The 16,585-nt window shown below is 34.7% G+C and overlaps 1 protein-coding gene across 2 annotated transcripts; it reads right to left on the bottom strand.

Moving 5' to 3' along the window:
- Nucleotides 1-431: 431 nt before the first annotated feature.
- Cisd2 (CDGSH iron sulfur domain 2) lies at nucleotides 432-12,908 on the bottom strand. Of its 2 annotated transcripts, none has more exons than XM_058583821.1 (3): nucleotides 12,718-12,908; nucleotides 2,593-2,807; nucleotides 432-833 (listed from the first exon to the last, which is right to left on the bottom strand). In XM_058583821.1, the coding sequence occupies exons 1-3, from the start codon at nucleotides 12,818-12,820 to the stop codon at nucleotides 744-746; spliced, it is 408 nt and encodes a 135-aa protein (XP_058439804.1). In that variant the 5' UTR covers nucleotides 12,821-12,908; the 3' UTR covers nucleotides 432-743. The 2 variants fall into 2 exon arrangements, with proteins under 2 accessions (XP_058439804.1, XP_058439805.1); XM_058583822.1 differs by lacking the exon at nucleotides 12,718-12,908 and adding an exon at nucleotides 12,279-12,529.
- Between the last annotated feature and the right edge of the window lie 3,677 nt (nucleotides 12,909-16,585).

Consider the following 16,585-nt stretch of genomic DNA (forward strand, 5'->3'; position numbering starts at 1 on the left):
AGCAGCAGGTACATTTAGATATTAAATGTTCTTGCCACCCTACCCCCAGCTGTCACTAGCTCAGACAGACACACAATACATACACACACAACGTGCCTTTTGTAAAGTAAACAAATCTTTTATAATGTAAATAACTATTCCTCATTGGAACTTTTTATATCCAGTTTACTTCTTTTTTGAAATTGGGGTATTTATATTAATGAAACAACAATTTCTATAAAGCAAAAAAGCTTATCTCTGTAACCTTAAGTAATTCTTGATGGTAATATTTTTCTTAATTCACCTAAAAAATCAGAGTGTGAAGGCCAAAGGAAGATAAAATCATTTCAAAGGATCAAAACAAAGCAATATAAAAAATAATATATTTAACAGTGTAGGGAAATTTTAAAGTACGGATTCTGTTGAATTATTAATTATCAAAAGAAACAGTGTTGGACACATTGCCAAAATTTTAATTTCTAAATTAATTAAAACCAGAAGTATGGATTTTATTGCCGAAATATACATTAATTCTTTGAAGTCAGAATGAGGCTTGACAAATAACTTCTACATAAATGACTTTGAATATACTAAGTATCAAATATAAACAGTAGTGTAGCAAGAAAATAAATTGGCAGAAATAATTATTCAGCCAGTAGTAATAATTAAAACCACCATTTCAAAGATATTCTATACACAAAGAATGAGAAAATGTTGTTGGAAGATTTTACAGCACACAATTGACCAATCCTAAATCATTACTATTACACTTCTTTCTTCTTCAGTATGAGTGGACCCACATTATCTCCTGTCAATTCATTATGTTTATTGTGGGAACCATCACAGGCAGGAAACTAAAAGGAAAAAAAAAAAGAATTAGTGTTATTTTAAAAATATGATTAAGTAGAAATATTTGTGAAATGTGCTCTCATAAATATCTGTGATATGCTATCATAAAGAAAGCATATCCTGGGGCTGGGGATGTGGCTCAAGCGGTAACACGCTCGCCTGGCATGCACGGGGCACTGGGTTCGATCCTCAGCACCACATAAAAATAAAATAATGATATTGTGTCCACCGAAAACTGAAAAATAAATATTAAAAAAATTCTCTCTTGGTATCTTCTCTCTCTCTCTTGAAAAAATAAACAAATACAGAGCATAGGTTGGGGCACCCATCCTTTAAAAAAAAAAAAGAAAAGAAAGCATATCCTTGCTAAAAAAAAAAAAAGAAATTTCATCAGATAGATTTTCTGAATAATAGATACATTCTGACTGCATTCTGATACCCACAGCAAATCTAACAATCTAAATAACTAACTCATTTGGTTTAGATTTTAAATAAAAATCTGGATGATTCCATATAAGGTTTAAAACGCAATCAATGATAAATTCTTATTCTCTATGAAACACTAAATTTGAGCTCATCTCTTAAATTATTCTATACTGTTTTTTTACCATAAAGATTATGTATACCATGGGACTTTTGAAAAAAATTTAATGAAAAAAAATTTCACTCATAATCTATCAGATTTGTGTAACAAATCAGATTTATGTAACATTTTGTGCATTTACTGTGTATTCACATTTTTAAAAACTAGGATCATTCTATAATATGCTTTTCTATCTTGTATTAAATCAGGATCTCACATCACTAAATATTCCTTAAAAACATGATTTATAAAAGAGTCCTAATTTTCTATCATTTGTATTATGCTGTACTTTAATTGTTCTATCATCAGATAGTTTCTAAATTTTATTATAAAACATGCTGTGATGAACAATTGTACTTAAAATCTTAAATAACCTATGATCAAAGAAAACAGATTTCATTAACTACTTATAATACTCACTACTCCAAACTCCTCCTTTTAATAAAAATCATCAGTAATTATAGCTACCATTTACTAGCTCATCTTAAGTAGGACAATTTATAAATATAATTTTACTAATTTCTCAAAAATATCTGCAAAGTTGATATAGTAACAGTTTTTGTTTTGTTTTTGTTTTTGTTTTTTTGACTGCTGAAAATTAGAGATTAAAAATGAAGTAATTTACAGCTGGGCATAGTGGTACATGCCTATAATCTCAGCAACTCCAGAGGCTGAGACAAATCAATAGCAAGTCAAGGCCAGTCTAGGCAATTTAGTGGACCCTATCTCAAAATAAAAAATACAGGCTGAGGATGTAGCTCAGTGGTAAATACCACAGGGATCAAACCTCAGAACCAAAAAAAAGTAACTTGCCCAAAGTTGACAACTTGCCTAACTTGCCCAAGTGACAGGCATTAGATTTATACACTATTCTGACTTCAATGCTTAAGCTCTTTTTACTAAACCTATATCCTCTCTCAAAAATTAAGTGTATTTTAAAACATATGTTCCTCTAGACAGTGATGGGAAAATGTAAGATTTCTATCTTTATTTATTGTTCTAACTTTTCTAATGTAAGTAGTATCAATCAGAAAAAGCAAATTTCAATTGAGGAATATGGACTTTTAATTGAAGACTACTAAGGGAAAAAATCTCTCACAGAACCTCAAAACTGGTACTTAAGAAACAAAACAATTCTTAACTCCACAAAAGTTCATTGTACAGGTAAACAGACATCTTACCGTCTTTGAACGCCAACACCTACAATAAGCTGCTTTAGTAAGACACAAATCTTCAATGTTTATTTCATTCACCACTTTAGGGTTTTCCTTTTGTATTTTAAGATTTATCAAGCTATCCTTCTGTTGTTTTTTCTTCGGGAAGAATGGACGGACTGCAAGGTAGCCAAGTAGTGCAAGTACACCAAGGAAAGGCAATAACCGAAGCCATTCTGAAACTAAATATGTACATATTTGTCAGAATCTGCATGCTTATGTTAAAAAAATGCAAAATAGCATGTCTAGTTGGGTCCTTGAGCTTACTCTTTATCTGCTACTCTCACATTAATTTCTCACTTAACTTACCTGTAAAACAGAATAAATCACACGATAAACCCAGTTCTATCTAGGACTATCTTATTTATGGGATAAATTAAGACTCATGAAACTGGAAATCTTATTTTCAGAAACCTATTTTAAATGTCCTCTCATTGTACCCATTAAGTATATTTGTGTTTGTCTTTACTTTTATCAGGAATTACATTAATCATAATTATAAATAAAACTCAGTGTGATACATTTAAGTTTAGAAAACATTTTCATTCTTCTCTCCTTAATACCATGTTTAAAATCATATAACAATATTCATAAAATTTTTACCTCTGATTTATAATTTTAGATTAGGAGTATCTTCAAATGCTTCAACTTACTTTTTTGGGTAAATGTTTCTGAAGAATACCAAAATGTTATGTAAAATACACTATCTTAATGAATTAAAACTTGCATATATTCAATGTTCTCATTTTAAGATGCATTTCATTCTGTTAAGTGTTCATTAAATGTCTTTGGAGTACCTAGCCTGTCTTAAGACAGGGGATTATCCCAAATCTTTATCATGTTGGATTAGGCCCCAACTTCCTTAACAAGTCTCCTAAAGTGCAAGAAATAAAATAACAATAAAGTATCAATAACTAGGATGGATTCAAACTAAAAAGCTTCTTCTTAGCAAAAGAAACAATGACATGAAGACAGCCTATAGAGTGGGAGAATATCTTTACTACACACACTAATCTCCAGGATATATAAAGAACTCAAAAATCTTAACACCAAAAAAACCAAATAACTCAATCAATAAATGGGCTAAGGAGGTGAACAGACACATCTCAGAAGATATATAAGCAATCAACAAATATATTAAAAAAAATGCAACATCTTTAGCAATGAGAGAAAGGCAACTCAAAACTAACTCTAAGATTTCATCTCATGCCAGTCAGAATGGCAATTATCAAGAATACAAGCAATAATAAGGGTTGGCAAGGATGTGGGGGAAAAGACACACTCATACATTGCTGGTGGGACTGCAAATTGGTGCAACCACTCTGGAAAGTAGTATGAAGATTCCTTGGAAATCTGGGAATGGAACCATCACTTGACCCAGCTATCCCATTCCTCAGTCTATACCCAAAGGACTTAAAATCAGCATACTATAGTAGCACAGCCACATCAATGTTTATAGCAGCTCAATTCACAATAGCTAAACTGCAGAACCAACCTAAATGCACTTCAACAGATTAATGGATAAAAAAAATGAAATATTACTCAGCATTAAAAGAGAATAAAACTATGGCATTTGCAGGTAAATGGATGGAGTTGGAGAATATCATGCTAAGCGAAGTAAGCCAATCCCCAAAAGCCAAATGTTTCTCTGACTAAGAATGGGAGAATATGTTTACCACACACACAGATAGAGCACTAATCTCCAGGATATATAAAGAACTAAAAAAAAAAAAACCCAAAAAACAAAAAACCCAATCAATGACCAATAATTGGGGAGGAGGGAGCATAGGAAGAATGGAGGAACTTTGGATTGGGCAAAGTGTGTGTGTGGGGCGGGATGGGGCAGGAAAGATGGTGGAATGAGATGGACATTATTACCCTAAGGTACATGTATGATTGCATGAAAATGGTGCGACTTTATTTCATGTACAACCAGAGAATTGAAAAGTTGTGCTCCATTTGTGTACAATAAATGAAAATGCACTCTACTGTCATGTATAACTGAGTAGAATAGATTTTTAAAAATTTTTAAAAAGAAAATTAAATATGGAAAAAAAAAGAAGACAGGGAATATAACAAGTGATCTAAATGAAAATGGTTCTCTATGCCTGTGGAGATAAACATATAAGGAAACCAAGACAAACATTTCAGCACACAATTATCAAAAGCCTGCTAATATTCTACAGGGAATCCTTTATGTTCCTGATGAGTTATATTTTTTTAAATATATATTTATTTTAGTTGTAACTGGACCTTTATTTTATTTATATGCGGTACTGAGACTCGAACCCAAGGCTCACACATGCTAGGCAAGTGCTCTACCACTGAGCCACAACCCCAGCCCCTCCTGATGAGTTATATTTAATTTCTTTCACTGAGTGCCTATCTTACTAGGCACTATACAGAAATATCCTAGTTAAGAGAAAAACAGGATTATGTGCCAAGAAATGCTAATAAATATGCTAATAAATATTAATGATAAATAAACAGACTATGTTAAGAATACAACTGTACTAACTCATTTAACACTATTTATTATTTAACTATTTAATTGTAACATTATTATTCCCATTTTACATGTGGGTAAACTGTAGCTTAGCAGGCTTAGTCCAGAACAATCTAAATCCAAAACTTGTTTTAAATCATTGTGAATCAAATCCAACAGATATAAAATTAAATCAATTTCTCTCTTGGTAAAAACTACTCTCAATTTTCTTACTATTTAACTACTGAAAGAAACATTGGCTAATACTGATACTTCCAAAATGAAATTTTGATATAGCGCCATGCCAAAGAGATCTAAATGAAACCTACATACATACCATCTATATGATATTGCTTGGTACAGAGAAGATACACAATAAATGGCAGTTTGAAAAGTGATTGCAGAGACTGGAGAGGAAGCAGGAGCAACTCCTTTGAAAAAAAAACATTCTGCCAAATAAACTTGGCAATGCTCTATGGTAGAATTGGAGATGTAATCTGTTAGTTACCAGAATGAAGCTCTGTAAGGGTAAGAACCTTGTCTTCTCATTAGCTGCTACAGTCTCATAACCAAAAAGGAGACACCCCATGAAGATTATTTAATGAACTAAAGTTCTGTGCATGAAATAGAACTGTTTCTTGGGGTTAGAATCTTTGTATAGATCTGTGCTGTCTAATATGTTAGCCATTAGCCACCACCTTGTTTTGATTTGTATCTAACATTTTAAGCAAGTATGGTAATCATGTACACAACTGCCTTGAGTTTTCAAGAAGAGGTGGCAAAATGGGGAAGTACCAGAGTTGGCTTAGAGGGAGGAGGAGATGGGGGAAAAAAAGAGGGCAGGGCACATGCCTTTACTGTGGTTTCCATGGAAAAGGCAAGGCAGGACAGGGTAAACAGCTTCTACTGACTAGCTGGAATCATTTTAGTGGATTCCAGGCAAAAGGAGTGGTTTTTAGTAGTCTCTTATCTATTCCCAGGGTGATTTAGGGAAGGGGAAATACTGGCTTAATGTGAAGGAGTTAGATAAAGGAGGTGGTTGGGAGTAACATATGGTAAGTTTTGGATTGGTTGGTTAACATATGCTAAGTTTTCTCTGAGGCAAATTGTTTAATATCTCTAGGAATTAGATAGAGGCAGACTCTAATACTCTGCCTGGGAGAGACAGACTTTTCACGGACAGCAAGGTCCCCAAAATGTCAAGGTCTCATAAAATATAGAAAAAATTTTAAAAAAACATGATTACTATACACATTCAACTTCTAAGACACACGGACACCTTTCAGGAGCTCAATATCTACATATAATCATTGACTACCATAATAAATAGCACAGAGAACATTTCCATCACCACAAACTTTTTTAAAAACAGCATTGTTTTAAATAGTTCCATTAAATTTCCAACTCCATAGCACGGCAAGACTACTTTCCCAGCTTCAATTCTCACCAAACATCCCCTCCCTCACACACCCGAAGCCAGCCAAAGTTATTGCCTAATAGCAGTCTTTGCAGATGGAGTTTCTTCTACAAAAATGCTTCTACCTCTCATTTACCTATTTATATGGTAAGACTAGGTTCAAATATTACCTCTTCCAGAAGACTTCTTTGGTTTCACAACATAGAATCAATCACTTCCTCCTATGCTTCCAAGCACCCTTCTTCATATTTCTGCAATCACACTACTTTGTGTCTAAAGTTGTCTCTTTATATAAACCTGGAGAGGAAAGGAGCCATGTTCTTAGCCCAAAGTGGATGCCTTATCTATGTTAATAAGTGGCTTACTGAATGAAGGAAGAGCACAATGTCAGTCCCTTTCTCACTCATGGTACTGATTTATAATTTTTACTTACACTTAACTTCTAGATCAGCAATCAATGTTTTAGGTTACAACTGTCCCCCTCATCCAATGCAGATGTTGAATTGGTGGTCATGCAATAAATGTTTGTTAAATGTAGAATATCATTAAATATTATTCTACATATTATAAGAAAGTTACAAGAGGCTAAACTGTCAAAAAGCAAATGAATAAGAATGTAAAGATGAAAATCTTAACTTTGGACTCTTAAATATAGCTCTTTTAATCTTAATCCACAAATCTCAGGGAACAAATAGTATTAATTGTTTTAAAATCTACTTCACAAAATGTTGAACATGTAATTCCTTGGTAAAACACTGCTCTAAAATAATATAATAAGAGGTGCTATTATCTCCTACAATAAAGTAATAACTTATAAAACAGTCTGAGTGAAATCTACTTTTTGAAGTGGTGTAAGTCCAAAAGTATATACCCTCTAAAACTACAAAACCTCATGAACATGGACAGTAATGTGACAGTATTAAAGATACAAAATTACAGATACAATCCTATCACAAAGGAGTTGTCCATCCTCTATGAAATACAAACCTACTAAAAAGGATTACAGGCCAGGCAAGGTGGCACATGCCTATAATCCCAGCAACTCAGGAGGCTGAGACAGGAAGATCATGAGTTCAAAGCCAGCCTCAGCAACTCAGCAAAGCACTGAGAAACTCAATTAGACCCTGTCTCTAAAAAAAATAATAATACAATAAAGGGTTGGAGATGCAGCTCAGTGGTTGAGAGCCCCTGAGTTCAATCCCTGTACCCCTCCAAAAAAAAGGATTACAGTACTGTGTAATGTGGCAATCATATATAAGATACAGAGGAAGAAATGAGTAATTCATTGCTTGCTAAAATGAACAAAAACTTTATTGGTTTTGACAACCAGGTTTCTGAAAGATGAGTAAGATTACAGAAGCTCATACGCAAATGAAAGGAGGAGTTACATTCTATGCAAAGGAAATAGCATTGGCAAAGGCACATAGATGACAGTCATGAAAGGTTTGGAAAACTAATTGCCATGGTATTGCTGGAATACAATGAAACCCAAGAGGTGTTTGGCACCCAGCAGGTGCCATGTGATGAAAATTTCTGATATGTATCAGATAATCGGGAATCTATTCCATGCATAATAGGAAACCACAGACATATTTAAATATTAATTTACTTGGAAAATGATTCATTAATGAAATTAAGCTGGTATCTGTTGGAAGATAAGAGGATGGGCATAAGGAAGAACAGAGAGGGATGATGGTAGGAAAACAAGAGGCAAGACAACTTATTAGAAATACAGTGAAACAGCCCAGAAAAAAATGATCCCAGCTGAAACTAGGGTACTGCACATTAAAGCAGAGAAGAGAGTACAAACTGTAAGAAACTATCTATTGGGATTCCCTTGAACAATTGTGTGTGTGCACATTTTCTGAGGATAGACACATAGCTTTCATCAAAATCTCAAGATATAGATATCTCAAGATATTCACCAAGAATAGATCTATTATCAACACAAAATTTAAGAACCACTAACTCAAGTAGTAAAATCAATAGGCTTTGGTTTAGTTATGGGGCATGAGATAAATGGAGGAAGTAAAGATCCTTTCATTTCATAGATAAATGGTGATCTCTAATAAAAACAACCCATCCCCAAATATATAAGAAAGGTGGCTTTAATAAAAACAACCCATCCCCAAATATATAAGAAAGGTGGCTTTAAACAGGGGGAGAGAGTGCAGGAGACGTACAAAAAAGGGGAAAACGATGCGTCAGCATCCTTAATCCATTAAGTCCCAAGATTTCATGTTAACATTTTGATGAAATTTACACAAGTGCATTAAAATAAACTGAAGATCATAATCTAGCATACACATGTAAATATTAGTATATTTTGATTATATTCTTACTTTATATAATTATATGATTATATTATACACTATATTCAGCTTTTTATAGGTATTCCAGATCTGGGATGATAGGCAAAAAAATGGGTTAAAGAACAAAAGGGAGAGACTAATGGTCCACAAATAGCAACAAAAAAGTAAGGAGGTAATACTGCACTGATGAATGGCAGAGGCTTTAAAAGAAGACAGAGCTTTCTTTGAAAGGGTGAAGATATTTTCTACAAAGAAATTGCGCAAAAGCCAGAAAAATGGCAATTCTCTGCTCTCTCCAGAGAAAAGGATAAAAAGAGAACACTCCAAGAGCTACAAGTTAAGTGGTTTACTCAGGTGAGTTTTGTTTCACTTATATCAAGGTAGTGCCTCTATGAGAAGTACCAAGGATTTAGGAGACAAGCCAGGATGAGAAGATGAAAATCTGAAAGATGATTAGAGGTTGGGGAGAGATGCATTTTTGACAACTAAGTGACATAGATGAAACTAGCTAATCTCAACATTTAATCCATTTTAAAAGCACCCAGTTAGGCAGCATTTTGTTTACTCATTTGAATGTAAAAGGGTTGAGTCTTCTTAAATTTTATTAAATATTTCACTTCCAATAGACTTTCTTACTTTATATGAAGATCACCTGTTTCTAATATTAACATTACAAGTGTAATTAATATTAGTGTTTCTAATATTATTACAAGTGTCCTAACATTTATATGAAACTTCTATAACCTACTATTTAATAAACAACAACAAGACTAACAAGGTAAAAGAACCAGAATACCATCAGAGAAACAAAATCAAGACAGGAAAAACATGTCAAAGTAACTTGAATAGCAAGCAATTTTGTTTTTCATGTGATGAAATGTTTTATTCATAAAATGGTTGTTTTTAACATTCAATAATATCGACATTTTCTCTGGTTCATGGAGATACAGAAACTATTATACACTGTCCTTTTGGAGGTCAATCAAGGAATGTTGATTAAAAGTACAAATGTGCATATCTTACTCTACAGAAATTACATTTCTAAATACCTGATCTAAAAAATTAATTTTTTCTCAAGTCAGACAGATTTATGGTAGAATAGCACTCAATTTAACATCAATTTTCTCAAACTGTTGAAAGAAATTATCTCCTTAAGCCAAAGAATTAGGTTTCAGAAGGGGCAGATTCAACCTTTTATATAGTGACATACACTAGCTCTAACACCCTTATTCCTGATTAAGCTATAAAAACAAATACTTTTTTTTTTTTTTTTTTTTGGTGCTAAGGATTGAACCAAGGGCCTCAAGCATGCCAAGCATTACTACTGAGCCACAAATATTATTATAAAAACATGTCCCCAACTCTTATTATTAAAAAGATTTTTAAAAGTACACATAGACATATCTGGATCTCAATGAGAAATGATATTCTAAGAAACCAGGACAATTTGTTTCCCATTTACCATAAAAATAATATTGACAACTTGGTTGATGTTGATTTTATGGCTTTTTTGTGTATAATTTACAGCTAAGACACAGAAATGATTTCTATTTCTTAACTGTAAAAGAGATGTAAGTAAAATACTATCACTGAATGACTTTACTATTATCACTTGAAACCTAATATAAACTATGTTAGGATGAAGAGTTAGTAAAATAAATGATCAATTTAAAAATCTGTTTCCTTCTATTATGAATAAAACAGTGTCTTAGTTTCTAGAACACTGCCTGGCCCACAATAGATGCTCAATAAATACTTAATGACTTGAGGAGTTTTAAATTGCAAAATAATTATATGGAAGAATGTTTAAATGAGATCCAAACTGTTCTCCATAAGGGCCAATACAATTACACTGACTTTTAAATACAGACTAATTAGAGAGGAAAGAAAACTTAAAAAAAAAAAATTTAAGTTACGATGAATACAATACCTTTATTTATTTTTATGTGGTGCTGAGGATTTAACCCACTGCCTCACAGGTGCAAGGCAAGTGCTCTACCATTGAACTACAAGCCCAGCCCGAAAAGAAAACTTTTATAACAGTAATCATATAAGTATTTTCCCAAATTCTCAAAAAACTTCCTAAAATAAAACTCTGGCCTTTCAGAAATAACCTTTATTATTTACATGTAAATAAGTGAAACTCAATTCTTTTGTTTGAACTTAATGATCTTTTATGCTTTCACATTTGTTCCACTTTCTTTTTAAATAAATAGAGGTATAAGTTACATAAAATAACAGTGGTTAGCTCTGTGTTGTGACAATGCATCCCTCTAGCCTCCACTGAAAATGTGTGAAAATATTTGCATAAAAATATGAAAAATATTTCCATCTCCCTAGAAAGTATTCTCTTGCACTTTTCTACTCCTCCAACACATATTTCCACAATCACAGCTTTCACACATCAGGAAGTTTTTGAAACTCACACAGTGGATCAGGAATTCGTTCCTTTTTATGTATCATAATTTGTTTACCACTTTTCTTTTGGTAGATACTTGGCTGCTTCCAATTCAGGGGGTTTTATAAATAAGGCTACAATGAACATACACACATATGAAACTTTGGCAGAGTGCTTGCCCAGCATGTGTGAGGCACTGGATTCAATCCTTAGCACCGCATAAAAGTAAAATAAAGGCATGCTGTCCATTTACAACTATTAAAAAAAAAAAAAAAAAAAACACTGTTCAATGGCCCCTTCTGGATAAATAACACTAATGATTTTACATTTGTTCACTCATTTATTTGTGTTACCCTAGGAAATGTTACTAAAGTCCGCACTGGTTTAAGAGTAAAATTTGTAAGTTTCATAGCTAGCTTGTAAACTGGAAATATGATGTTTTCTGACTTTTGAATGGGACTATTTTATTGTTGCAGTTCTATTTCAAAGGTTTACGTGATGAAAAGAATATGTTTTTAAAAATCAAGGTATTGGAATATACTGTACTTCCAAAGGGCAGTACCACACTTAATGTCTTAAAGCATTACTCTTGAAAAATGTAACATAAAGATGGGTTGCTGCTGATAGATAAGAATTGTCTGTAAATTGTAAGTGGTAATTAAGGAAGTCCATATGTTTTCTAAGAATGCAGAGTCATCATGAGAGAGCCAATTGCTTCTAAAACCTGTTAGAACTAAACAGAAAGATTACAAGCAACAATAATGGAAACTTTTAAAGTTTTTTGCTTCTAATTTTCATTGAAGAAAATGGGATTTTTTAAAAGTCTCTTTTAGACATAAAAAATTAACTGAAAGGCTGTCATCCAGTCACACCAGCCTTCGAACACTTTCTAGCTAAGGCATATTTCCTCCAACTCAAGTTACCCCAACTGCTCCCAAGACTGTAGTAATGGAAGTGACCTCAAACGCCCCCAGGATAGGTCAACTCTACCCTTTGGGATGGAGGTCATTTCATAATTTCATCACTAAGTGAAACAATTACATGGATGCCTGTACTTATCTCCCATCACTCGCTTCCACCCACACGCTCGGAGAGAGCCGAAGCCGCCCGTTAACACAGCGCCTCGGATAACGATGACTTAAACCCGGTTGAAACAAAGGACACTGCAGAGAGCGATGGATGAGTAGCGCAGGGAATGAGACTGGCGCTCTCCTGACTCAGCATTTTCAGTAAAGCCTCGGCTCTAGCCACAGGAGGACACCGAAGACAACGGGGTCACAAGAACCGGCCATCAAGTACCTAGACGCGGCCCCGCTGAAGCTCCAGACGCTGCTGCGCCGGCGCAGGCAGGGTCACGCGATCACGTGCCGCTCCGCCAGCTTCGCCCCGCCTCTAGCACAGGGGTTTCTACACTTCTCCCCCTCCCCCCTCTCGCGGGGGGAGCTTGTAAGGATGGGGACTGGCTGATGGGGAGGGTTACCTGTGAGCCGGGCGAAGCCGGTAATGCTCTCCGGGACTGGGAGCCGCTTAAGATAAGCCGGGAGCTGCACCTTCACGATGCGGGCCACGCTCTCAAGTACCATCCTGGCCAGCGGCGTCAGCTCCTCTCCGAGCCCCCTCCGCACTCCGGCTGGGCTGCCGCGCCTGCGCCGAGAACGGAAGCGGCCGGCGGGCGCTCACGGCCTGAGTCGAAGCGCGGGCGGGGCGGAGGGGCCCCGGGAAAAGAGGTGACCCGCCCGGCGCCGATTGGTAGTGGGCGAGTGACGTGCGGGCGCGGCGCTCCCTAGTCGCGGGAACGCGTGGGTAGTGAGGCGCTCCTTAGAATCTCGATTTCAAAGAGTCCCCTCTCTTTGGGCCTCTTAACATTTGTAGACCCTGGAGGTCCGCAGGTAAGGTGTCGCGTGCTATGAAATTAAAGCATGTGAGAGTGCTTTCTCAAACCAGAAAGTGCTTTGCAAAAGTGAGTTTCTCATGCCGTCTTTGTTTCGGCCCCTTCTTCCCATGATAGATTAAATACCAGAGCACCCCCACCTCGCCCTACGGTGCCCAATCCTGTTGCCTCACCCTACAAGGCTGGTTCTTCGAAAAACAGAAAAAAGAAAAATTAAAATACTCTATCCCACCCGACAACTGCTTACAGTTCTGCACCTCCGCAACTTAATGCAAACCTGCTCCAGAGTTCTAAGGTCTTTGTCTTTTCCACAAGACCTGTAATAGTCATTCTTCATGTATTTTTAGTTCCATCTGCAGATCAGTTCTTAGGTCAACTAAAACACTTAAGACAAGTCGTTAAAGAGTATAACGGACTTCTGCCAAAATCTGAAGTATTCGTGGTTTTAAATGTTGCCTATTTTTACTAATATCTAAAAAAGATTTGACGGGTGGAAAGAGACATCTGCAGTCCTTTGAAACATCTTCCTTGTCATTACTTTGTTTCGTATTTTGGCCGAAGTCAAAATATCCAAAGAAATGCGCTTGTTGGGTGCATGATGTAATATCTTAATACCGTTCCTCATTATTTGCAGTTCTTCATCGGATCAACAACATACAATACCAAAGAACTGCGAGTCGGTATTGTATAAAACAGTATTTCATTTTTTCATGAATTAATGGAACAACCGGTTGTAAGAAATACTTTTTTCTCCCTTCTCCGTGGTATTTTACTTTTATTTTAAAGGGAAGGAATTTTTCTCCCCCTAAAGGGACGCTCTATCACTGAGGCACATCCCCAGCCATTTTATGTTTTATTTTGAGACAGGCTCTTGCTAAGTTGCCCAGTCTAGCTAGCCTGGAACTTGCAATCCTGCAGCATCATCCTCCTGAGTTGCTGATTTTACAGTCATTTGCCATCATACTTGGCTAAGAATTTTTCTTATAAAGGGACCTTTCATTCTCTGGACTGTTTAAAGTCTGTGATTATCTTTCACTAATACACACATACATCTATATACAGTTATGTGTATATGTATACAGGTTAATATATATATAATACACACGCATATTTTTATTACATTACATATGTATATTAATATACATACGTTATAAATTATAATATATAGTTTTAACCCGTTACAATATATATTAGCTTTAACATTATATATATATACACACACACACACACAGTTTTAACCTGTTCAAAACTGTCAAAATTACAGTGGAAATTCCACAAAGATGTTTAAAGGCAGATTCCTCCCATTCACTAGCTAAGGTAATATAAATGATGATATACAAAGTGATGATTGAAAGATTGGTTTTTACATTATTATTTACTTTTGGGAGTTTACTTTTGGTTTGAGAGAAGAAGGAACTTGAAAGCTTATTTAACCTGAAAATGATGGAACTGGACTCAAACATCCTTGCCAACTGGATTGGTTGTTATCATTTAATCTCTGCAGGTCAGATAAGAGGCATCTCTGGGAAGGTGGTTCAGGTGTAGGGGTAGGCTAGAAATAGGCTGGTTTAAGGGAAGATAAGCTTGGAAAATGCCATTAAGTATTTGTTTTCCCCTGTCAATCAGAGGCTTTGTCATCTCAACAAGGGCAAAACATGCTGTGTTGAATGATGTTCTTAAGGTTTCTAAGAGTTTCTTTTCCTAAGAAACTTGAAAACAGATAACCTCAATTTAGAGACATAGTAAAAAATAAATGCTCAAGGGCCAAGTGTACAATTCAATGTAACCACCAGCTGTGTCAATATATACAATATGTCTGTCCAACACCCAAGAGGCTTCCTTGTGCCGTTCACCGCCACCACCACTGCAGTTCTGTTTTGCTTAGTATGTTTTTGAACTTAATATAAAGGAATTATACAGTATGTAGTTTTCATGTATGTGTGTCTGGTTTCCCCTTAGCAGTATGTGTGGATATTTGGGTTTGATATTTCAATTAGAAGAAAGGTAGCTAATGGAATCTATGTGGATAAAGTTTTGCCTTAAAATTGTAAAAAGTGCAGATCATACATTAGTTTCTTCTGTTGTAGAATATGATCTATGTTAAAAGGAGATAGTTCCTAACCACACTAATAAAAAAAAAATCCTTATTGTGCATTAGGGAATATTTTCTTAGATATACTTTACTTTAAAATTTAAATCCTGTTTCATTCATATTTTTAATTTGTTTTGCATTTCCACAACTCTGCCTTCTTAGCAAACAAAAGATCATGAAATTATTGTTGTAAATAAAAATGACAGGTTTACCTAACTACCTTATGACAACAAATTCTGGTTTTATTCATGTTTACTATTTAAACTCTCTCTTTAAAAAACTCATTTTGTTTTGTATGGTGGTTGATTTAGGGCTGCAAGGTCAATGTAATGGCTAATATGTCAGACACTAATCTTGTATTGACTACCTAATTAAGATCATGATAAGTATAATATACTTAAGACCCCATATAGGCTTCAGGAATTCTTTTGTATCTCCCTTCTCCCTTTTATTCTATCCTACAAAGACCAAGAGAAACTTGTACTGTTTATGGGGAGGGAAAAAATTGGTTTTATGTGGTACATACAAAGTAAATACAATATGGGGGAAAAGATCATAAAACACACACTCTGGGATCAACCAAAATAAATAAAGTTATTGAAAAAAATGGTCAATGTATTAGACTTTTCAATAGGAACTATGGAAGTTACAGGATCAATACTTTAAAATTCTGAAGAAAATTTAATGGATCAATACTTTAAAATTCTGAAGAAAAATTACTTACATTAGAATTCTAAACCAAGCCAATCTATCAACCAATTATGAAATTAATTTTCAAACAAAGTTTCAACATTCCATGCATTCTTTCACTGGGAACTAATGGAACATGTGTTCTACCTAAATGAAGAATAAATCAAGAAAAAGGACATGTGAACAAGGACATAAGAAGCCTAAAATAAGAAAGAAGTAAAAGGAATCATGGATTGGTGGATTGGAACAGGAAATGAAATTAATGGAATACTTAATACATTTTAACCAATTGAGACTTACCATAGGTTATATTCGGGGTCAAATATAATGATTATTACATGAAATTAAAACAAAATTATGAAATTAATCACTTTATTTACTCAAACATTTTAAGAGATAAACAAATTATCAAAAAGAATATATTGGCTTACATGGTGGTGCATACCTATAATCCCAAATACTTGGAGACTGATACGAAGATTTCAAGTTTGAGGCCAGTCTGAGCAACTTAGAATTTGTCTCAAAAATTTTTTAAATGTGGATGTAGCTCAGTGATAAAGTGTTTGCTTAGCAAGTGCAAAGGACTATGTTCCATCCCTAATAAAACAAGAAAAAAAAAGGTATTTTGATTTTGGTTTTGTCATTCTTAAGTTATGTTTCCCTTTTGTTTATGAG

Source organism: Marmota monax, unplaced genomic scaffold (genome assembly GCF_021218885.2).
Source record: "Marmota monax isolate L192 unplaced genomic scaffold, Marmota_monax_Labrador192_F-V1.1 WCK01_AAM20220418_F8-fsc00002, whole genome shotgun sequence".
Classification (NCBI taxonomy): Eukaryota; Metazoa; Chordata; class Mammalia; order Rodentia; family Sciuridae; genus Marmota; species Marmota monax.